This window comes from Thunnus thynnus, chromosome 14 (genome assembly GCF_963924715.1).
Source record: "Thunnus thynnus chromosome 14, fThuThy2.1, whole genome shotgun sequence".
NCBI classification, from domain to species: Eukaryota; Metazoa; Chordata; class Actinopteri; order Scombriformes; family Scombridae; genus Thunnus; species Thunnus thynnus.
This window is the reverse complement of record NC_089530.1, coordinates 21,193,160-21,217,593: the sequence shown is the minus strand read 5'-3', so window position 1 is coordinate 21,217,593 and position 24,434 is coordinate 21,193,160. Positions and strand designations below refer to the sequence as shown.

The 24,434-nt window shown below is 38.1% G+C and overlaps 2 protein-coding genes across 3 annotated transcripts in view; one reads left to right on the top strand and one right to left on the bottom strand.

The window, feature by feature from the left end:
- cep170aa (centrosomal protein 170Aa) overlaps positions 1 to 11,839 on the bottom strand; it is a 42,967-nt gene extending 31,128 nt beyond the window's left edge. The window contains exon 1 of the mRNA XM_067610524.1: positions 11,687 to 11,839. The gene's annotated coding sequence lies outside the window, so the exon portion shown is untranslated. The remainder of the gene's footprint in view (positions 1 to 11,686) is intronic.
- A 3,337-nt stretch (positions 11,840 to 15,176) lies between these two features.
- Positions 15,177 to 24,168, top strand: rtkn2 (rhotekin 2). Of its 2 annotated transcripts, none has more exons than XM_067610516.1 (12): positions 15,177 to 15,478; positions 16,886 to 17,085; positions 17,394 to 17,452; positions 17,605 to 17,658; positions 17,760 to 17,877; positions 18,038 to 18,238; positions 18,901 to 18,995; positions 19,492 to 19,598; positions 19,698 to 19,829; positions 20,364 to 20,532; positions 20,730 to 20,837; positions 20,981 to 24,168. In XM_067610516.1, exons 1-12 carry the CDS (start codon positions 15,314 to 15,316, stop codon positions 21,682 to 21,684), a joined length of 2,112 nt encoding a protein of 703 aa, XP_067466617.1. In that variant the 5' UTR covers positions 15,177 to 15,313; the 3' UTR covers positions 21,685 to 24,168. The 2 variants fall into 2 exon arrangements, with proteins under 2 accessions (XP_067466617.1, XP_067466616.1); XM_067610515.1 differs by having other exon boundaries at positions 16,883 to 17,085.
- The last annotated feature ends 266 nt before the right edge of the window (positions 24,169 to 24,434 follow it).

The window sequence follows — 24,434 nt, the reverse complement described above, 5'->3', positions numbered from 1 at the left end:
ACTGTTAGACGTTTGGCTTGATAGCTTGTTGAGGGACTGGTGGGATTGGTGCTGTCTGACTGCACAGTTAGTTGTAATATTTAGCAGCTCAGAGCACATTTTCATAATTTAATTTCTCACAGTGTCACAAGATGACAGCAAAACACAGAGTGGAACCTCTCAGAGTGGAGTGGAGAATCTGTTGTCTCTTCTATGAAATCCAATTTATAAGACTGCTGGAATTGGTTACACCTTAATGTTTAAGTGTATACCAAGGTTTGCACAGCTTTAATACTTTTCATAATTATTTATTTCAAAATTAGACATGGCTTTCAAAGGGAATTTTTTCAAGCAGCACTAAAATAACAGGAGCTCTCGGTCGTGTGTAGAAAGTGCCAAGAAAAGCCCATCAGTGAGGGAATTAAAGATTATTGAGCTAAGCTCTTGCTCACTTGACCTTATAAGTACTAAGTATACCAACTCAGTAATCCCTTGGGTAAAATTTTAATCAACTGCACACCTCTGACAGCTTCTTGCACGACGCTGGTGGAAACATGACTGTACCAAAGCAACAACTGTGCCTGATGTAAAACAGATCAGCCTTTCATCCCAGTGACATCTCAGAATATCTAACGATTTTATATGATGTGTGAAACATTGACTGAGGACATTTTAGACAGTTTTAAAACACTGTAATATAAGTAATCTACTGCACCATGCTATCATGGTGTTGTTAGTGAAGAAGTAAGTGGACTATGAGAGAATGGAGGAACTGTGACAAACATCAATGGCAAGATTGACTAGATTAAAAACTTAAGTTCATTCTCATAGGAAATTATTCATAGAACAACAAAAATAAACCTTAATTATACTAACTCACCAAAATAACTCATCCTAACATTGGACCACAGATAAGAGAACAATGCAAGGTTTCCAATCAAACCATCACTGGTCAGATTCCCACCCAGGATGTCATACATGCTTATATGATGAGCTTTCCTGGCTTGGTCGACGGTAATAAGAACAGTTTTTACCAACCACTGCAGTCACATTACATGTTGGAAATCTGGATGCTACACTGGAACGACACGTTGCATACATTATCAGAGAAACTCTACAAAGAACAACAGCATTGCCGTTACACTATAATTACGTGTGGTCTCCCCTCCCCATTGTAACCAAAGCACCAGAGAGCTTGCTGTCTCAATAACCACTGCACACTCACTGTAGAATACAAGGTTAATGAGAACGTGGTTGAGGAGCCTGGATACGGTGCATACCAGCCTGTGTGGTGCCATAAAAAAACCCTCTCACTATCACACATGAAAGACATGGCACAACTGGAGGAATGCAGCGGTAGGTCTGCTGAAGGAGGCACAGCTGAGGAGGAAATACTGTCTGTCTTACACGTGCTCATTACAGTCCTGATGTTAAAGAGTCCATTCAACCAGATTCCAAAAATACATTTTCTTACTTAAAAATGCCCTCCAGACATGTTTTAAGATGTTTAAATATAAAATACTCTGCTTTGAATGATAATTTGTGTCTAATATGGTTTTTCCTTAACATTACATCCTCTCCTTCTCCCTCAGAATCTATGAATATGTAAATGTAATTTTAAAAGTTTAACTTGTCACAAGATATCTCCTACTTCATTGTTTATTCTCAGTGTGCACTGGAGGCTTTATGTTTCCACATCACACTCATGTAAGTTGAATACTGGACCATGATTGGCCACAAACTAGTTGTGATGTCACAAATCATGCTTGTAGGTACACGTCTTAAATTCATACTTTCAGGGAGCAGAGAGACTTTCCACCATCATCAGATGAATGTGAAAAACAGCCTTCTATAGTGTCAAACTTTGCACATACATCACTCTGCACAGTGAAGGTCAAACATCCAAGTGGGGGAACAATACACAAAACACATTTTTGAGTGGTTGGGACTTTAATTTTAGTGTCTAGCCATGCAGATAGTTTGAGCCAGATCTTGAAATATCCATCTGTTGGATTTCTGCCTCCACCCCAATACAATGGAGGTGAATAAAACTCTGTTTGTGGTGCTTACAGTATTGAAAAAGTATGTTTAGAAAATTCATTAGCATATTTGACCAAAAAATATCAGTGTCCATTTAACTAAGTTATCAATTGATCAACAGAAAATGTTCAGCAACTATTTTGACAATGGACTAATAGCTTAAGTACATATTCTCTGGTTCCAGCTTCTCAAACATGAGGATTTACTTATTTTCTTTATTGCATATGCAAATTATCAAATTAAACATCTTTGTTTTTTGGACTGTTGGTCAGAAACAACAGGCAATTTACGACATCAAGAGTATTTTTCAGTTTGTTGTCTGACATTTTAAAGAAAAACAATTAAATGAGAAAATAATCTTCAGATTATCGATAATGAAAATAATTGTTAGCTGCAGTAAAAACTGCTCAAGGACATCTGTGATTTTCTTTTTGTTTTGTCAATTTGGGTGAACCATGAGTCATTCCAACCATTTTGCTCACTCACTGTGTTCATCAAACATTCTCTGCCACTTCTTACAACTTACAATAACAGACCTACAGGGAGAACCACTAAATGTTGTAATCTGAATGCAAAGCAGGAGGAAATACAAAAATGTTTGCTTTTAAATATTGGCAATATCAAATGTCAATGTTTAGATACTGTTAACAGTCATGCTTCTGTCTCATCTCCATTCCCCTCTTTCAGCAACATTCTTGCTGCGGATAATAAGGAGAAATAGTGACCTCATGGTTTTGGCAGGAATTCCCCAACCCCCAGACCTACACTTATACTATCTCACACACACACACACACACACACACAAACAGGACTGAGGAGTGAAAGGGCAGAATTATTCCAAGATGACTGTGAATTCTTTGTATGGAGGAGATGGCAGCGGAAAGAGACATTAAGCATGCACAGCACTTCCTGTGGTGGACAAAGCTCACTCATCATTGAATCCACAGCAAGTGTGTAGCTTATGTTGATTCGCTGACTGTCTGACATGAATGAAAAACCATGTGCCATCTACAGTGAGGCCGCTAACTCACAACTAAAAGGAAGGGGAATCACATTGTCACGAGGAAAATTATGTAAAACATTAACAAAGGGGCAGATCTGAAGCACATAGGTATGAGTGTGGCTATTATTTTTCATTATATAATAAGATGTTTAGAATTTAAAAATAATCAGGGTGATTATAAAGCAGTGGTGGATAATCAGATTTATCGTCTGTGACTAATCGCTCCTACAGCTATGTTTCTGTTCTGCAGCAAAATGTTATATAAACGGTCTTGTGTCTTTTCAACAGTTCAAATCTCCTCCCTCCACTTTGAACCAACCAATCACAGACACTGGCTGAAGGGGCACAGGAAGTGATGTCCGGCAAGCAGGAGTTTATTTACTGTCATCACCTAATATGCTTCCTCGCTGCAACACATGGCCGCTGCTCTCCACGTAGCATCTGGCGGGAATGTGTATCCCTGGATGATGCAACAGCTGGGTAACCATCAGCACTACTCATCTGCTTTTTCTCTCTAACCTCCCAGACCGTCACCATTGCCACCGCGACCCTTGACTCACACCACATCACGAATTCTGACAGCTGCTGTGTGTAGCCTCCACGCACAGATTCACACAAACAGGCACATGCTAAGCGAACCAAAGTGAGACAGGCAGTGGAGAGGAGAGAGAGAGAGAGAACTAGGGAGACGGAGACAGACAGGCACAGAGAGACAACTCATACTCTCGTCACACTCATTTCCACATGGTCTTATGATGAGGGCCAAACTTATCCCTTGTAAGGGTGTGGTTGTCTGCCTACATTGTAAAAATGAAGCTTCATCTCACAATAAAACTAACCAGGAGTTACAGTGGATGTTAAGTTCTGCAAAACTCATTAAGTACCATGTTTGGCTAAGGGACTCCCTACATGCAACACTTATATGGGAAGTAGTAATGACAAAAGAACGACATTGTTATATATCATATTTTGCTCCTCACAGACTGATATAGCTCAATAGGCAATAAAGCTTTTAGGCTTTCCTGTACAGAACATCTACTCCTATTTGGTCTTTCCCTGGAGAAATCCTCCAACAGACAGGAGGTGATACATGTTTTGTTTACAGCAGAAGCAAAGGCTGATTGTTTGGATATAAATAGTGCAGAGCAGTTACAGTAACTTGAGCACAGCAGTGATAGACCCCTTGGCTGAACTGACAAAGAAAGAGCAGTAACTGTTATGATTTAAACTCTATGAACAAGAAAATCTGAGGAGAATATAACATGATACTGGGTACTCTTCCTGATTGCTGTGATTTCTTGGAAGTGCAGTGCAAAAGCATAACAGCAAAGATGGCTTTAGAGCCTCAACAAGGGAAAAGGAGAGCAAAGAGGTTATGAGTGGCTAGACAGCACCTTCAAGGTATAAGTAAAGCCAATAAAAGGAAAGTCCATTGAAGGACAAGAAAAAGCGGCAGCCTATTCCCTTGAAAATGCATGGTCAGTTAGGACTTTCAGATCAAAGTCAATAAGTAATAGACAAAGGAGACTGAATCGGCCCTGCAAGCTTAGAGATGCTCTGGGAGCAGGAGAGCCTCCAGACCCTGAGGGGTATAAGAACAAACCAGACAAGACAAGACAGCCAAGCAACCTCTGCACAGACGGACAAACAGATAAACAGACAGACAGACAGACAGACAAAGGCTTTTCCTGTCCCCCATGGCTGGGTCTACTCAAGATTTACACACATTAAAGTGTACAATAGAGAAGATACTGTCTATACTGTCGATACAGTCTATTGTTTTGCCCTGAACTTCTCACAGTGGACAAAAAGAGACACTGGACTTTTCCTATAATACAAATAATGATACACCAGACATTTGTAACAAATTGAACAACTATATTTTGTTGCTCTTTGGGCACTAAACAGGTATTATGTTTTAAAATAATATTTTTATTCAGTTTAAAAATCTTACTTCATCATCTGTAAGCATTGTGGTTTTATGGAATTCACAGGTTATGTTTCACTAACCTAACAAACCACTACTGTTATGACATTGTACTAGGCATGTACAATGCTAGAAAGTGATGGTGTATGCATGTGTGTGATGCTGATGCCCCACTTGAAACTTACTGTATGTGTTATATATGTGTTAGCAATTAGCATATCTGTGTAAAAGCTAAGACATTGAACTGTGGCACTTTGCATGACGGTTAAATAAAGCTCTACAGGGCAGCAAGTCAATCGCAAAAGATGTGGGGAGCAGTTGAATAATACAGCATATCTGAAATGTTCTTGGTCTAAAATTAAAAGTGCACTAAGGAGCAGACTATGGCTGCTCCGGGGATATCAGTCTGTACGTGTGTGATTCCTTTTGACATTTGAATCAGGTTGGCCTACTTTACTTCTCTTCATAAATGAAGAATAAAAAGCAAAGACTGCAGCACTCACAAACCAAATTCTGCTGATCCAACTTCCTAAAACCTTATCCAAAACCTTTTCCATGTCCAGTGACTAAAACCTTAATTCAACATAGTAATTTGTCTAGAAAAACCTCAACTACAACTGGAGACTGAAATCCACGATAAAAATGTCTGTACTTGGGGTTTGTCATCGTAAGGGCTCATTAAGTGACCTCATCCTGAATGTAGTTTGACAGCCTGTGTCCCAGCCAAGGATGCTGCTCCAGCCTCCAAACACTGCTCAGATAGGTAGAGCCAAATGAGGACGCACAGCATGTTGACCGGAGCTGCAACCAACAATTATTTTCATCATTAATTCATCTGCAGATGATTTTCTCGATTAATCAATTAATCTTTTTGCCTATAGAATGTCAGAAAAAAGAGAAAAATATCATCACAATTTCCCAAAACCTAAGTTAACAAATTCAAAAGAATTGTTTTTTTCTTGACCAAGAGTCCAAAATCCCAAAATATTAAGTTTATTTTCATATGACACACAAACACATCAAAAAATCACATATTTGACAGTGAAATGTTGGCATTTCTGCTGGAAAAATTACTGAAATGATTATTTGATTAATAAAATAGTTACAGATTAATTTTCTGACTATCAGCTAATCGATTAATCGCTTGTTTCAGCTCTAATTTTGACACACACACACACAAAAGTGATAGAAAGTGATCAACTGCACCATTTGCAAGTTATTCTTACATTCAATGATGTGTGTATATCCAACCACAACAACATGTTGATATGGATCAAATGAGAAAAAAAAGACTTTTCTTAACATTTGACTAAAGTAGGTCATATTTTTGTAATCTGAATCCTGGAAGAGTGAGATTAAATGTGAATGGAAAAATGTAAAAAAAATTATAAAAAAGTGACGATAGAAAAATAATTAATGCTATAATCTATGCAGCTGGAAAGAGACTACACGCTACCATTAATCTCTTACGACAGGATCTAGCACTACGCAGGGAGTTAATAAATCATTAGAGTGTCAGTATACCACCTTAAGTGTGCAGACACCTCAGTGTGTGTTTGTCAGCCTTTATGTGTTGATGTGGCTTGTAAATGCAGCATGTGGGAAGAAGAAACTGCCCCATACAGCAGAAAAGACCATATGGTGCTGAAAGGCGGCCACACGTGTCACATGAACAGTTGGCGAAAGGAACAAACAAGCAAACACCTCCATTCAGCCCGCATCCGCGTCTTGCCCGTCTCATTGTTATTAGCATACACAACCCAGCACAACCCTGGCCTTAAGATATAAACCCACCACAAGCTCAGTGACCTCTGTGTTCCATATGACCCACAGACCTACATATGGAAATTTACGCTTCATGGATGTTGAGAGCTGTATAGCCTTAAGAGTAAAAAACATACAGCAGCCTGCCTTTCAGCACTGTCTGAGAAAGTAAAATTATTATTCTTGAGGGGTCTAACAGGGGAAAACCAGCAGTCTAAACAAGCTCGTACTGATGAAGAGATAATAAAAAATAGATTATTAATAATCCAAGAGAATTAATGAAGCACATGCCCTGCAGCATAGTCTTTTTCAGTGCATGTCATTAATTCTCCGAAGCATGTGTGTAGCACATTTTTCAGAAGATATATTGAGATACACTAATTTCCGGAGGCAGCTTTCTCAGTTGAATGGGGGAACAGAAAAAAAATTAGCAAACTAATATAAAAACTTTAATTAAACATCAAAATAATAGAAGAAATATTATATTAGACTAGGGTTGCAACTAACAACTGTTTTCATTATTGATTAATCTGCCAATTATTTAATTAATAATTAGCAGATTAGTTGTTTGGTCTATAAAATGTCCAAAAATGGTAAAAAAATGTCAATCACTGTTTCCCAAAGCCCAAGTTGTCCCGACCCGCAGTCCATAACTCAGATAAAGATATTTATCTTACAATCATAGAAGACTAAATAAACCCGAAAATATTCACATTATAGAAGCTGGAACCAGAGAATGATTCAAAATGATTAATTGATTATCAAAATAGTTGCCGACTAATTTTCTGTCAATTGATATTAGACTTTATCTGATACATTTAGCCAATTAATTGATTAACAGAAAACAAATGAGCAACTACTTAGATAATTGAATGATTGTTTAAGTTCTTTTTTTAAGCTAAAACAAAGAATACTCTCTGGGAGGATTTGCTGCTTTTCTGCCTTGTTGTAAACCTGATAACTTTGGGATTTGGACTGTTGGACTGACAAGACAAGTAATTTTTATGACATCACCTTGGCCATTAGGAATTCTGGATCTGCATTTTTCACTATTCTCTGGCGTTTTAATACTTAACCAAGAAAATACTCAGCAGTTTAATAATTGATGAAAATAACCATAAGTTACAGCCATGGCCCTATGTTAGACTGCAGTTATGCAGAAAAAATACCCTTTAAATATAAACAGTAATTGATATCACATAAGAATATCAAGTATAATCCCCAGTCAGTTAATAGAATACAAACACAATTAACTTTTAGAAAGTTATCTGTCTTTCTTGAAAGACTCTTTTAAGTTTTCTTATAAATCTCTTCAACTTAGACCTGCTCCATAATACTTGCTATGATAAACACAGTATTTTCTGAATTTATGTACTGTACTTAAAATGTCTAATGGTGAAAAAACTATTTCTACAAAAAGGTATTTGAACTGAATTAATACGTTAACCATCTACAACATTCTTGAATAAGACTGTTATATGAGTAGATCACTGTATTATGGACCTGCAGATAGCCAAAGCACACACTGTATCAGGTATAGATTTGCCCTCATGAGCACTCTGCATGGCCCATGCCAAACAGATCATGAACGACCCTTTAACGGGAACATTAGTATTTGACCAACCCTGCCACGTTGATTATGGCACCAACATTTATGCTGCCCACAGCAATAGCCTCAGCAGCAGACAAAAATAGTGAACTCTCTCACACTGAAATCCACACTGGCACTTAGGAGGAAAGAAAAAACATCAACGTTAGCATAACAGGACGATCAGGGGGGAGCCTGGCAGTGAGGAGAGATGAGAATGGAAACTGCCCAAATACAAGATCAATATCTGCAGTGGAAAGAAGCACAAAAAAACGGAAACTCAGAGAGTAGTATGTTACACCCCAAAACAGATGTGAAGGTCACTCTTAGTTTTATTTTTCATTTTGGAAAGCTGAATACAGAAAAAAAAAACACTCTAGACACGCCCTTGATGTTCCATAACAAGGGAGAGGCTGATGATTATGTATATAAATTGCTCTGAGCATATTTTCTTGTTTTCTACTCTGCTGTCTCTCTGCATTTCTTACTTGCAGACTTTTCTATCCCCACCCGTTGTTTCTCTCCCTCTGACTCTGCACACAAGCCGGAGCTTCACTAGGCAAAGCCATCTGACTCTCATAACCCTTTTAACATTTCTACTCTGCAGATTACAGAAGTGAGATTCACTACTATTTTTAGCCATAGACACCGTTGTCCAACAACACTTTTAAAAACATTAAGAATAGTGTAGAATACTAAGTTCCAGGCTAGGTTGTTCTCAGTCACAAATAACCCTCCCTGACCACTGAAGTAAAATGAACTCACTTCCTAAACTTCCTACTGTACACAATGGCTGTGGGCAGGCCGAACAACAAAGTCCTCAACCCTAACTACAGACAGAAGAAAGAGTCTTATTATTGAAGGAAACTGTTGACCATTAGGTCACAATCAGAATTATGATACTGAGCCAGAGACACCTTTAAAGTGATACAGGACAGATGAGATAGCGAGTTGCAGAGGACAGGAAAGTAGGGTTTCACTTTATTTTGATCTGTTCCATGTTAATAGTCAACTTCTGACAGTTCACAATCACATGAAGTGTTACTAAATTGATGGATCAGCACTGACAGATTGGTGACTGTAGGGATTTATATGATGTCGAGGTGTCCAGTTTTTAACACATCCAGACAACATTCAAAAATCTAAAAATAAAAATAGAGTGCGGTCTTTCTGTTTATTAAAGGATGGGTTCACAAAACAACAGTCAGGTGTCCAAATGAACATTGAAACAATTTTTTATTGCTATAATCATTCCTCCTGTTCATACTAGCCATTAGAAGATCCCTTCATAATGCACCTACAATGTAAGTGATCAGCAAAAATCTACAGTCCTCTTTCTGAGCAAAAATGTATTTAAAAGTTTATTTGAAGCTAACATGAAGCTTTAGCCAGCCAAATGAGTCAAATCAAGTAGATATCTTTCAATGTTGCAGTCTTTTTAGTGCCAAAGTCCCTCTTTTTGTTCCTATACTTCCCCTGCTGCTCGCTCAATTGGGAAACACTGTCTGAGGAAACACAAAAAGACTGTAAATGTGGCAGAAATCCACTTTATGTGACTAACTCAGACTACTGACGCCTCAAATAAGCTTCAGATAAACTTTTAAATGCCTTTTCGCACAAAATGTGGATTTTGGCCAATATCACTCACATTGGAAGCGCAATGAAGGGGATCTTTTAACGGCCAGTATGAACAGGAGGAATGATTACAGCAAGGAAAACAGCTTTCAGTGTTCATATGGCATATGACTCTTGTTTTAAGGCATACTTGAAAAATTGTGAACCCGTCCTTTAAGATTTCCTGTCCTGTCTGCACTGTAACTGTGTCACTGGACACAAATGGAGGCAGGCTAGGACATTGCTGCTGCGTTCTTTCCTCTCTGAGAGTGCAGCAACTGTCCTGTGACACTGACACAGTTTTTAAAAAAGCAACCGCCTGTAGAGCCAAGCAGCCTGCCACTGGCCACATTATGCAGAGAGAACAGAAAAGAGACAAGGAGAGGAAAAGACAGAGTAAAAATGGGAGAAAGAAAAGGACTGGATGGTATTATCTGCACATTCTGTGGCTCAGACCCAAAAAAATTTGAATTCTTACAGCTGAGGGAGGAGGAGGAGACTAACAAGATTCACTGATATGCAGCTCTCCAGCTTTCCAAGAGGATTTCAGTCCAGTATGTGAACAGCACAACCTTGTTAGAAACCCAGGTCAGGAATGCATCTTCACAGGTCACCATGAGATGCAATTATAAGATATTGTCAAGACAAATAAAATCAATCAGGCTGCTGGTGCTATGAATAGAAGACTGTTTCAAATGCTCTGGCCAGTTCAGTAAGTTTAGATACATTTGTCATGAATCTGTTTTTAACTGTTACCAGATAATTAGAGAATAATTACACAAATCTAAATTTTGCATAGATTAGCAGTACAACCTAAGCTTTATTTGATTGTAAAAAAAAAATACAACGAAGGCATCTTGAAGATAATTTAAGCTATCTTAATGCATTCAAAGCGCATCTTTTGCTTTTCCCCAAAGTTTTTGCATCTTATGTGATGATGACAGCAAAAATCAAACTCAACACAAAGAGAGCGGATGCATGTAGGCCAGCTACATCTGCCCCACGAAAACAAAGCCCCCACACAGAAGAAGAGGAGGGGGTCCGGCATCGGGAAGCACACTGCAGCTACATTATATAGTGAAATATCTACTCATATAATCTACCCTTCAGACAATATAAATAGACACAAAAGAGGACCCCGAGGCTAGTATGTTTCCAATGAGATAAACACAAAGCGTTCAATGTGACCGACCTTCATTGATGTGCATCCTGTCTCGATAGCCCCGGTGTGGCTACAGAGGGATGCAACTAATAGCTAAAAAAGCAGGTCAATAACAGATAACAGTAGCAGTAAGAGGGCAAATGTAGCCGGTATTTGTATAGAGGAAACAAAGTGGCTGGGCTATGTCGCTTTACAAAGGTGGAGCAGGCTGGTCATGCTGCTGCTGCTGCTGCTGCTGACAATAGTGAGCCGCTCGGTGTGTGTCTGTGGAAATCCAGTTAGCCAACAGTGAGTCTGTGTAGCCGTTATAAGCATAACTAGGGTGATTAATCGGCTTATTTATTACAAATGCTGCCTCGATTTGAATTCACACTTGAGATTTTAATGTAAGAAGCTCCAAAATCTGCCGTGTCACCTCGGAGATTTTTTTTTATCAACATTGAAAGCCCACATCAATAGATGGGCAGCAGAAAATAGCAGAAAAGCGGCTCTAACCATTTTTTCCTCTGCCGTAAACTTCACGTGAGTCTAACGGTCGACAACTGCCTAGCTAAAAGCTAATATATTTTCCTGTTTACTAAATAAAAGTAAAATGTATTCGTTACTTACCCTGGTCTCTGCTGGTGTGTGTCGCTGTTGAAGGTGTGTGTGTCTGTTTGTGTGTGTGGAGCCCAGCCCTGCCGTTGCTGCAGTTCTGTCTAGCTGTGTGCGTCGGCCTTCTCTCCCGCGGTTGCTCAGCGATAGCGGGGAGCGAGAGAGCGGACCAACGTCGTGAAAAACGCGTCAATGCCGCGAGGACAGGAAACACCACTTCCTGTCCTAACTTTCAAAATAAAATTAGGACAGCATCTTATTTTTTACTCTACAATAAAATGTTATTAAAAATTATTAATTATTGTTGATTAATATGTACATGTAAATTTAAATTATTTATTGAATTATATATGTTAACTATATATATGTTATATATGTAAATTAATTAATTAATATGTACATGTAAAATTTAAAATGTTATTAAAATTTTAAAATATGCTAAATTAAAAAATATTCTGTATATAATATAAAATATAACTTTTTTATGACAAGCTTACAATAAAACAGTGAGCGAGTGATGTGCCCTCTGTAGTGACAGATTGTGTATCTAGGCAACCATATGCATATTTAATCATGTGCTCACAGATTTAGTTCAACATCCCTAAACCTATGGGGAGAGATGTTAATTGCATATGTCACATTTCATTTTTGCTCTTGTCACCTTCATATATTTCATTGATTTCTTTGTCCATAGTCCATATTTCCTTTGTAGTCAATATTTCATTTCAAGTGTTATTATAGTTATTATCATTCCATTATGTAAATAGAATTTAAATTGTAAAAATTTTAATTTCATTTTAGTACTACTCTGTTTATTTCACTATTATTATTACCTTACTCTTGTTCTATTTTTATGCTGCTATGTTGTGTTTGTGGGAGCAAATGCCAAGACATGTTCTTTGTATGCTGGCATAAACAGATTCTGATTCTGATTCTGATTAAGATTAGGATTAAAAACATAATGTAGGCTAAATATACAGGGGTTCAGGGATCTAAGGAGCTATTGCACCCCTTGTCCCAACACAACAACCAAAAAATAATACAGATAACAATATTCCATATTAATAATGAAACAATTGATTTAAAAATAGTAACAAACCTTTGTCTGAGTGTTTGTAAAGAATATGAAAATAATAAGACACTGATAATTTATTCATACTGGCACTTTTTTTCAAAATTTCATTATGATGAAGATATAATGTCTTAATGTACCAAAGAGAAGTAGATACATTTTAGGCTTTGTTATCTAACCCACATTTGTGTACCATAAAAACTTGTATAAACAATAATTATGTAGCTTCTCTGACTGTGTGCATATTTTTTGTTTAGATTTTTATGAAAACTGTCATACTACTGCAAATTATTTGATTCAATACATGTGTTTTTTGCCATAAAAATACAAAATGGAAAAACTGGTTGATGTTATCCTTATACCATGTACCTGTTTCGCCTTGTCTGGTTCAGGAGAAAATATATAAAAATATTTCAGCATCTTTGTTAATAGTTTATTGTGTTGCCACCCAAAATGTCTTTATCATAGTAAATCCTTGTTTGATTTGAAAAAATGAAGCTCGACTTGTCAAGAGGGAAATCTCAAAGTGAGTAAATCAGGAAAAGAGGAAGGTCAAAGTGTGGATTTCCACTGAAGCTGGCTAAAAGAACTGAAGCTAAACTTATACATAGGAATTTCCACTAACATGATCATGGGCTACTGACTGATCATGAATCAGCTGCAGCTGCAAGGTACTTAACATTATGATAAATATAGGATAAAATATAGCTTACAGGAATATACAGCTTATGACAGGGGAGGTGCAAATAAAATACCCTACAGATGGCAAAGTAGCTGACATCACTTTGCACAGACTGGAACAGAGGATTAAATTGTATATGCCTCTCATCTCAATTTAAGTTTCAAAAATGCACCTTTTAATTTTGAAAGCATATATAGTGATTTCCGATGACTTGTGTTTCTGGTGAGCTTGACGCAGTTCATTCTCAGCAGCGCCTGCGTCTACACTTCCAACCATGGATGCTTCCAACTCGACCAGAAGCCCATGTCATCCAGAACCGGGTGGGCGGGTTTCCTGGTTTCACTGGTCACGTTGCAGGGTCTTTTGCTGTTGTAGCCTACCATCAGCTGGGCTGCGCAGCTGGCATTATATTCAATGCTGAAAATGTTGGTATTGCCTGCAGAAGGATGCGCAGTTCAACTAAATGCGGATGCCCTGGAACCAAAGAAACTCTTAACGAGAAAACGGATGTTGCAATACAAGAACTTTTTATTATTATTATTATTGAAAAAGGATTCATATACAAACATGAAGGCATAGAAACCATAATAAACACATCTTAACATACAAGACACATTAGATAAGAAACACAAATTATGTAAAATAATAATATAATAATGTAAGTATTAATAGAAAATAAATAAAATTTTAAAAAACAAATTGATAATAATAGTAATAAGTCTACACTATTCCATAGTTGCCCTTATCAAATATTTTCAGTTCCTCATAAGCTCTGAGGAGAGACACTGCATGTTTTCATCAGTCTCAAAGCATTTACATGATTGTCCGTAAGGTCCCTTTTTTCTGTTTTAAAGACAGAAAATGCGGTTTCATTTTCCTCCATTTAGATGCGTGGATAATAAAAAAAAAAAAAATCGCCAGAAATGTCAGGTTGTTCAGTATCAAGTCGTTGCCATACAAAAACATAACAGCATAACCATTCCAGCTAATTTGGGGGATCAAAAAGTAAATCAGATTGTTCTGTGATGCTACATTTTAGAGATTTTAGACAGATTTGACTAATCGATATACTGTCGTGGTAAAAAAATAAATAAAAAAAGCAAATTAAAACGTACTCACATTAGAAAAGGGAACGCATATATTACCAGTGCATTTGCAAGTTACTGACAGCGAAAATGTTTTGTCACCCTCAGATGACTGCGTAAACCAGAGAAATCCGTAACATTTTTTTTTTTTTACAAACTGAGAATTAAACGTCTTATATGCTGCAGATCAATAATTATAATTACAATGATATTTTTATATGTTTACTTCCACCCAAAGTAATCGTTTCAAACACACAAAAACATCTTTTTTACCATATAAAAAATTCAAAATCGAAAACGTTACACTCCTGTTTTGTTTGGTACGATGACGTAATGACGCTCCCTCCCTGTCGGCGTGAGAGCACTCGGTTTAAATATGTGGAAGTACCGGCTGGAGAGGCGGAGCGTTTGTTTCATATTTATTTTCGAACTGTACACCTGACTCTGCTATTTTTTTTCATCTTGTGATTTTAGCTGTATTAGGCTGCTTCACCATGGTTGGCTTTTAATCTGGCGTTCAACTTCATTTTAGTTTGTTTTAAGGTTGGTCGTGTCCTCGCCGGAAGTTATTTTAATTTAAAACTCAGTATTTTAAACGTTATATGTCTGGTGAATAACGTGGTAATTCATTTGTAGTACACGTTCAACATTTCTAAAGAGTGTAGTAATCTGTATCGTACATTTACTGATCTTTTGAATGAGGTTTAGTTATTGTTTACTTACAATATTTACATTGCGGTGGATAACGTGACTCAAATCGAGCCGCCCAGTCCGTTGGAGGGGCGTCGGACGTTGGAGCAGGAATGAGCTGCTCGTGCGAATGGACGGATAACATGGACGACCAGCGGGACGTTCAAACTTCCAAACGAAACGGGAGCTGCAGGTCGTTAATATCGGCCGGTTCCGCGGTGGCTATGGAGATTAAAAGGAAGAAAATACGACAGAGCACCTTATTCCTTCAAACAGAGGTATGAGTAAAGAGCTACAGAATGGTGTATGTTTTGTCGTCAACTCTGAAACATAATAAGAGACGGTTCAGTTGACGCTGAAGGTTCAAAGTGCAACGATGCTAAACAAGCTTATATACACTTATCAAACATTATATTTCACATTGCTATGCTAAAATAACTGGTTAACAATGACAGGAATCTTCTAATCTCTGTCTCAAACGCACAAATCACGCATTATCTCTAGTTAGTCCCCTGGGATAATGCCATTGAAGCCGGTTATTCAAAAGGGCAGTTACGCCTTTTATTCAGTTCCCCTGAAACCAGAGCTGCGTGCTTTCTGCACTTTTGAACGTTGCTTAGCATGTCCAGAACAATAATTTTGGTCTTTCTGCTCTAACACCGCTCAAACTAATTTCCTTTCAGGCCAAAAGCATGAGACGATGCCCCAGTCTTCTGAATGACACGCTGCAGATAGTAGAGGATATGAATTTGTTGTACATACGACAGATTTCTAAGAAGCTGCAGGTGCATATTTGTTAGTTTATAAAGTGGAGAATGATGATGTTTGTATCCTTTAAACAAATATTAATGTAATTCTCAACTCATTTGGACAATTTCTAACTCAGTAAGAACAAATTAATCGAAAAGCTGGTATTTTGAATTTAGTAGATTTAGATCTCTTTTGACCAAATTTGACATCATCATACTCCATTTGAGCCATAAATATGTTTGCTAGAACTAACCATTTACGCTTTTTGCCACTTGTGCTTTGCAGCATGCAATCCATGCATTTTCATATTGCATCTTTGCCATCCTAATCTCCATATGATCTGCATCAAGTCATGTCTTTACAGTCATTGTACTCCCATTTAGCATATATATCATTATGATACCACCGGTGCTTTTCCTAACCTCTCCATTCCCCTAACTGCAGAGATCATCTCACCTCATCCTCTGCCACAAAAAGCTGCTTTTGTGTGATTAAAAATAAGTTTGCCACAAATTTAACAATTTTGTATCAATTTCATCGTGGTGGCACCTCCTTGTGATGGTGCTAAGTGTTATTTTTAGCGTTAGAAGTTCAAAGAAGTAAGATCACATTTCCTGTAAGCCTTGAATTATTTTGTTGTCTTATATCTGCCCGATCGCAAGAAATATGATTTAACACCTTTAACACTGGAAGGTATTTTTTTTCCTTTTGTCCCAAACAACATTCAAGGACAACTTCACTCCAACTACATTTTAACAATGTCTTGCACTCATCGTTTCCATCTTGTCCCATTTGTCCCAGATAAACACATATTAAAGCATCATAGACAGCCTCGGATCCATATTGATGTAGCTCTCTGTAGTTTTTTTTTCTGGCATTGAAAATATTCATTTGATAATTGTGAACTTTCTCCTGTGTATGTTATGTCCAAGAAGAACACTAACATTCAAGAAAAGCTGGACTTTGAGATGCGAATGCGAGAGGGCGCCTACAAGCTGCTCCTTGCTTGCAGTAAGAGAGACCAGGTTCTTAATGCCTCCAAGAACCTGCAGACCTGCAACGCCAGGATCAAGGCTTACTTCACCCAGCTGCAGAGGAAGAAAGAGGAGCAGGACAGGATGGGCGCAGTCAGGAGGTAAAGATGGAAACTGTGTGGAAAATGTCTGTAAAGGTTCAGTGTAGGACAGAAACACTTGTTTAATACTTCCAGTGCACATCACCCACAAAATATTGTCAAAGATTAAATTGTAATAAATTGTTAAATTAAGAAGTTACTTCTTTGAGGGAGTGAAAAACGTTAAAAATCAGTAATTGAAAGCAATGTTAGGATTAGAAAGGAGTTATTATTTTAATTGATTTACTGAAGCATTGTTTTGCAGTGAAGTGGATGTATTAATACGTGTTACAGTGCATTGCAAAAGTTAATTAAAATTTTTATTTCAGATACTCAGATCCAGTTACAGATGATCGTGTACCCTGTAATGGAACGATTGCAATGTCTGGTAAGATTGCTCCCCTTTTGTCCAGGATCATTCAGTCCTGAAATGCACAGAATAAATATACAAGACAAATTTTAACACTTTTTAAAGATAATTTATTTTCACAAAACTGAGTGTTTTAGAATATGAATGGGCTCTTCTTTCTGCTGATGTAGGGTTGCGTATTCCTATGCTGTGGAGGGATTCGGATCACTTTAACAACCGAGGGAGTGAGTTTGTCCTTTTTTTTATTACCATTCATAACCATCTGTTTAGCTTCACCTTGTGTTATTTTATGAAAGCTTACTCCTTTAACTCGTGTGTTTGTTAGGCTCTCGTCGGGTGGCGGTCTTCTGTCTGTTGCAGATTGGCTCAGAGGTGTTTGACACTGAGATGGTGGTGGTGGACAGATCAGTCACTGACATCTGCTTTGAAGGAGTCACCGTCTTGTAAGTGTTGGTTGCATATGTTCAATAAGCAGTTAATAAGAATAAACTCATCTAAATTTCTGTATTTTCTTATTAGTTGTTTTGTAGCTCGATGGAAAAATAGTTTGTGTATATATTTCAATTTTGATATCCTTATTTAAATGTTTCTCCTTACTGACAGTAAAGAGGCAGATCCTCAGTTTGAGCTGAAGGTGGAGCTGTGGAGCTGTGCCCTGGAGGAAGAGCTCACGTTGGTAAAAACACCAAAGAAACTGGCCAAGAAGCTCCGCAACTCCTTTGGAAAGACTGCTGGGAAGAAGCTCTGCCCTCTGCTGGACGTTCCAGACCCTGACACCTTCCTACAGCACAACCCAATTCCCTCGTATGTATTGTGTAATCCCATAAAACCCTTTACAGACTCTTGGCTCTCTATTTAAGATTTTTTTGCAGTTGGGGAACTAACTCGATTATGACTTGTTACTGGAACAATGTGTGTGTAGCTGCAGGCTCACACAACAGGGGTGTAAACAAATCAGACTGATGGAGTATTGAGATTAAGGTTACAAAAATATTTGAGGTTATGAATACTGATATGTTTAGCCATAGGACATTCATAGAATTTTTTTGTGCCCTTAATGTAACTGTTTTATTGAAAAAGTGCATTCTTTTTATGTTCCCACCACAATTTTACTTGTGTCTGAGCGGAAAGGCGTATTTAGCAGTATTAAGAACATCAAATGACACTGAACATCTGTAAGTGATACATACCACCTGTTCAGTGGTAGGAGAGACACTGGAGTACATTAGGCCTTTGAAGAAGGAGATAATTTACAAAAAACAAAGTTGGTTAAGTGCACATGTTGGTTACAGAGTTAAGAGTCTTTGTATATCTATGTCTTTGTTATTATTTACTGTTAGGGTTAGAGTGGAGCATGAATTTGCTATGGCTGGTGTTGGAAGAGATGGAATGAAAGTAAGTCAATGCAGTATGCTTGAAAGTATGCTAAAGTCTGTGTACTTTATGTGTGTGTCTACTTGTACCAGTGGAGCCAAGTACAGCCTGCTGGCCTACACCACACTGAGTCTGTCCGAAGCTGAAGGCAGCTTTCAGTCTCACTCACTCATTGTCCTCCAAGATGGTAAGAAACAAAGGCACAGAAATGTAATATCTGGGGATATAAGGGATTATGCTTTTTAGCTCCCAATTCGATTAAGTACCAGGGTAATGACAGAATATTTTAACACCATTAAACCTATGATTGAAGTTTAGCTCGGATTACTTTTCTTCCTTTGTGCGAGTGATTAAATGAATAGTTCTAATTTTTTCGGTAAATGTTTGGTATGAATTTACATCACATTACATCAGTGTTCAGGTCCACAGTGCATATAATGAGATTAATGCTACTGTTAAATGCTGACTGGAAACTCTCTCATCTCTATTCTGTGTATTTGATACGTAACAATAGACCTTTACAACCAAAGAAAAGATGTGTTATCAATTAGTTTTCTCTTCTCATGCGAGATTGGAATGATTCTTAATGAAAACCTTTATCTTTACATAAAGCATACAGTAGTTCATATGTAGATCTCAATATTTTGGGGTTTTATTGCCACTGCTGCTCTTCATTCCCACAGCTGAGTGGTCGTCTTGGCTTCCACTTTATGGCAACCTCTGCTGCCGGTTGGTGGCCCAGCCTGTCTGTATGACACAAAGCATGATGACTGGTTACCTGAGCCAGAAGGTGTGTTGGCTGCTGTTGTTGTTATTATTAGCATTAGCTCTAAAGCTGGTTCTGACGTAAAATACTTAAGTTCTGCTGTTTCTTTCTGGTGATTTTCAGCAAAGTGCGGAGGGGATGTACCGCTGCTGCAGCCTTTACTGTGTTTTGAGTGCCGGCTTTTTGTCCTGTTACTTCACCCCGGAAGAAATTGACGCTAAAGTGCAGCCCACTCTCAAAGTACCCATTGACAAGGTAACACATAGAGTAGCAAACATTCTGACCTTCACCCTCTGCACTCCCTTGTATTTCAAGCTCAGTTATTTTGGTGTGCTTGTTGATTGAAAATGACTGCCACTTAACCACAGGAGCAACATAATAAAACAAAGTTGATTTACTGACGTATTTCACTGTGTTACCTACTTTCAAGACATATTTGTGCTTGAATTTATACATCAGTCAATAAATGTATAGAAAAGTGTTAAATAAAATAGTAACATCATAAGTAGCCTCTGTGTTTGTCCATGTCACTGTTATTACTGGTTAGTGGAATTTTAGATTAAATATAAATATTAAATTTATTACCGTTTTTAAAATTTACCGATTTAAAATCTCAGTTCAGGGTTTCCATAACATTTGCCAAAGAGCCACAATAAAATGCCACATTACTCACTAAGATCCTGCTTGCATCTTTGGCATTTTTCTGCTGAATTAATTTTTTTCTGCAGTATCATCATGTACTTTTTTTAGTGCTTTATCTTATGTGAGTTATCTGTGTCGATTCTGCAGGACACCCGCATCCGTGTGATGGAGAAGGAGTCGGCAGGCCAGAAATCCAGGAGTCTGTCGATCATCAACCCTTCATCAGAGGGAGCTCAGACCATAGTCTTCACCACGGACACCAGGGAGGAGCTGGAAGACTGGCTGGAAGCCCTTTACCAGCACCTCTATGATCAGAGTGAGTGTGTTTCTGTGTAAATATAGAACAGGAACATGTTTGTATGCTTCTATAAAAGTTTGTGTGTGTGTGTAAGTGCGTCAGTCTGTTTTGGCTAGAAAAATGTTTGCACATATATTTAGCTAAACTCCCTGTAACAAGAACAGATTGTATAACCTTTATCTGTGTCTCTCATGCCTCTCCTTGTTTACAACCAGGCCAGTGGCTGCACTGTTGCGACCAGTTAATGAAGATCGAGGTCGCATCACCACGGAAACCATCACTCTTTCTCACCAAGCAAGCTGACTCTGTTTACAACGACCTCAGTGAGTAGAGTAATTGGGACGAGTGGCTGAAGTGAGTTAGATAGAGGATGATAATTTGCTGATTAAATGTTTGACAGTGCCTTATGTTTAACTCCTCAGTTTGACTTTTTTTTTCAATGTTCATTTATTTTGTTTTCCTGCAGGTATAAATTCACCTGGCAAGTTTGAGAGCATCACAGACATTATCCACAACAAGATTGAGGAGACAGATGGCCACTTTCTTATTGGTCATGAGGAGGAGAAGGAGACGCCTAATTGGTCCACTCTGTTTGATGGATCCCAGTCATTGGTAGTGCAGAAGAGTATCCTGTCACAGAGCAAAACCTCCACCCCTTGTTCAAGCCCAAACCACAACATCAGCTCTACATCCATCGGCAACAAGAAGCGGCGTGCCCCGCCTCCTCCCCCTGACAGGGAACCTTATGCTCCTCCCACCCGCCCTGCTAGACCTCCCCTCCCTGCTTCACTTCATAATCATCCTCCTCCTCCTCCTCTCTCATACCAGGAGAAGGAGAACTCCGGCACTTGCATGTCGCGCCCGGCCACAAAATCCAAAACTGGCAGACCATCTTTGGATGCCAAATTTTCTGCCATCATCCAGCAGCTGCAGCGGAACAACACTGGAGGAGCCGGAGCCCTCAGCCGTAAAAACGCTCCACTGGGCGTCCTCGATGTACAACCACAAAGTCAGCCTCTGCCCCCTCTCCAGCAGATGGAGTACCAGGACCCTGAAGCAACAGGTGAACATGGCTTTGTCAGACCCAGTCATGGTCCTGGTCCAGTTCCTGCACCGAGGAGCAAACTGAGGAAGTCTTTCAGAGAGAGGATGAACCTTAAAGCCTTGTGACCTTGATTCTTCCAACATCTGAATGATTTAACAATCTAACTTTGCCTTACCACTAACACAAATAACATTTAGATAGTAGAAGTTCTAGTTTGTCTCCATTAAAGCCAGATATATGATATTTTGGGTGTGACTGTTAATTGTTTTAGGAAATACGATGCTTTCTTACTGAGAATTGGATGAGAAGATCTACAGTATGAAGCTGGAGCCAGGAGGTGTTTAGCTTAGTTTAGCATAAAGATTGAAAAAAAAGAGGGAAACAGCCAGACTGGCTTTGTCCATAGATAACAAAATGCACCTACCAGCACTACTAAAGCTCATCAATTAACAATTTATAGTTCTTTTGTTTACTTTGTACAAAAAACAAAGTGTAAAAATGAGGTGTAAGGTTTTTGTATGGATTAAAGAATCAAATATAATGTGTTAATTAATGAGCTTTAGAGGTGCTGCCAGGCAGATTTAGTTACCTTTGGACTGAGCCAGACTAGCTGTTTCCCCTGCTTTCAGTCTTTATGCTAAGCTAAGGCCAACCGTCTCTCAGCTCCGGCTTAATATTGAGTAGACAGATGTGAGAGTGATATTGATCTTCTTGTCTAACTCTCGGAAACAAAGCAAATAAGTGTATTTCCCAAGATGTCGAAATATTGCTTTAACCTAAAGGATTGATGGGTGACGCAGCCTCCATTATTTAAAAAAAGGAAAAAGAAGACCCTCATAATGTCCATCATAACAACCCAAATTTCAGTTGACACCTCATATCACAATATCAATATGGTATTGATACATCTCCAGCTCCACTCTCCATTTATAAAACTTTCTTTATGAGCAGCTAACCCATAGATGAAATTGAAAGCTGTATGTTGGCTTGGACACCGCCATCATCAATCCCACTAAAATGGAAAGGCTTATTTCTCAGCTCTGCCACTGGAACACGGACTGAAGAAAGAGCCTTTGCAAAAGCACTCAAATTGGAATTGATCCATGGACCGACTGCGGACGAGTCATTCCTTTTGGAACTATTGACTTATTCCACTTACTGTGACGACTTTATGACCACTATAGCTGATTTTAAGGGAACAGGACTTTAGGAGCAATTGCAAGCACTAATGTGACTTCTCCATTTCCCAGAGGTCTTAATAATGGAGTGACCTTGGTTTTCAGGGGCTACACAGTATGTCCAACATAATTTAACACTGCGACCCGTAAATGCTATGAACATAATTGAATGAATGAGTCTTTTGACTGGCAAAAATAATGAATACCCTTGTATGTGTGTGTGTGTGTGTGTGTGTTTTGAACCACTGTATCCAATAATACCTGCCACTAAATATTTCAACCACTTAACCATCACGTGTTGAAGAATGATCTTCATAATTACACCTGAGTACACAAAACATTAGCTACTTTTTTTTCTGAAATTGCCTGCCTAGATAAAGAAAGTGTGGTGAAAGGTACAATCCTATTTCTTAATCTTGCCCTCTAAATTCAGTTTAATCAAGAGAGGGAGATTACAGGAGGATTTAGTTTAAGCCTTGAAAGAACCGAGAGTGGGTTGTACAATGTACAATGGTGTATGCAGCTCAATATTAGCAGTGTGTTCCAAATGTTTTGTATGGTCATTGTGTGTTAATAACACATTAGTCACTTTGATTAGTACTGTACATACCTAGAAAAACAAGGGAAGATTATGGGATCAAAAACTCAAAAGCAGTAGTTTTACTAATGCTGATGTGGTTGCACCTCTGGATAAAATCATCCTCTTAAATATGTTACAAGTGAAACCGAACAAATTTCAAAATGAATAAGGGAACATGGCTGTTAGATTAAACATCCTTCATCTTCCATCAACATCTCAGCCCTTTTCAGATACATTAAGCATGCTACAGAGAAAGAATATTACAATGAAAGCTGACATTACTGCATAGTATATCAGACAATTAATGTTAAAAGCAATTTTAATGCAACCAGTATAGGAAAGGTTGCCTCTAGAGGGAGAACATGTGATCTAATGCGTAAAAAATGTACAACTGCTTTATGACTAAATAAGGTCTGGACATTCTCACTGTGTTCAGAGCCAAACTAATGAGCCAAATTTATATTCACTTGTTTTAAAAATATTTGTCTTTATATTTGTCTTTTCATGTATTAATTACTTATAACAGTTCATGGAAATAGTTTGTAGATTTATTGTACTGGTCATTAAAACTGTTGTGTAATTCCCTTTTGTAGTATAATACTGCTAAGTCATCTCAATGTTCCTTTTATGATATTAATTATTTAGACTAAGTGGCTTTGTGCCTATGTATGTAGTGATACATTAATCTTGTCCTAGCGCAGTATAATTTGTGTACGGTGCAATGTAAAAAAAAAAATACAGTAGTTTTTTATAAAGGTGCAATTTTCTCACTCTCTGTTGGCTGTTTTTGTCTTGTAAGCTAACTGTATTTTTTATTATTGCTGATCTGCAATAAAACGGCCTACATTCTACCCTGGTGAGCCTGTTTTATTTTTGCTGAGCTTGGAAGTATTACTGAATATTTTTCATGGTAAAGGTTTACCAGGGGGTGGCAATAAAAGTCAAAGCATAGCTTTTATTGCAGCCCAACACACATCCCATAGAGATACATGTACTGGAATGTTTCTCTACTGCAGCAAATACTAGAGAGGCTTCTCTGGCTGTGAGCCCAGAAGTAGCCTGTTGTGAAGATTAAGGTGGATGGAATCTCATAGCCAGATAATGGTATTACAATAAT

Bases quoted from the DNA above. Each gene is read 5' to 3' on its own strand.
- rtkn2 (XM_067610515.1), top strand. From the start codon at position 15,314: ATGAGCTGCTCGTGCGAATGGACGGATAACATGGACGACCAGCGGGAC. The intron at 17,659-17,759 runs GTGAGTTTGTCC...TGTGTTTGTTAG, and splicing joins TCACTTTAACAACCGAGGGA to GCTCTCGTCGGGTGGCGGTC. The intron at 17,878-18,037 runs GTAAGTGTTGGT...CCTTACTGACAG, and splicing joins TTTGAAGGAGTCACCGTCTT to TAAAGAGGCAGATCCTCAGT.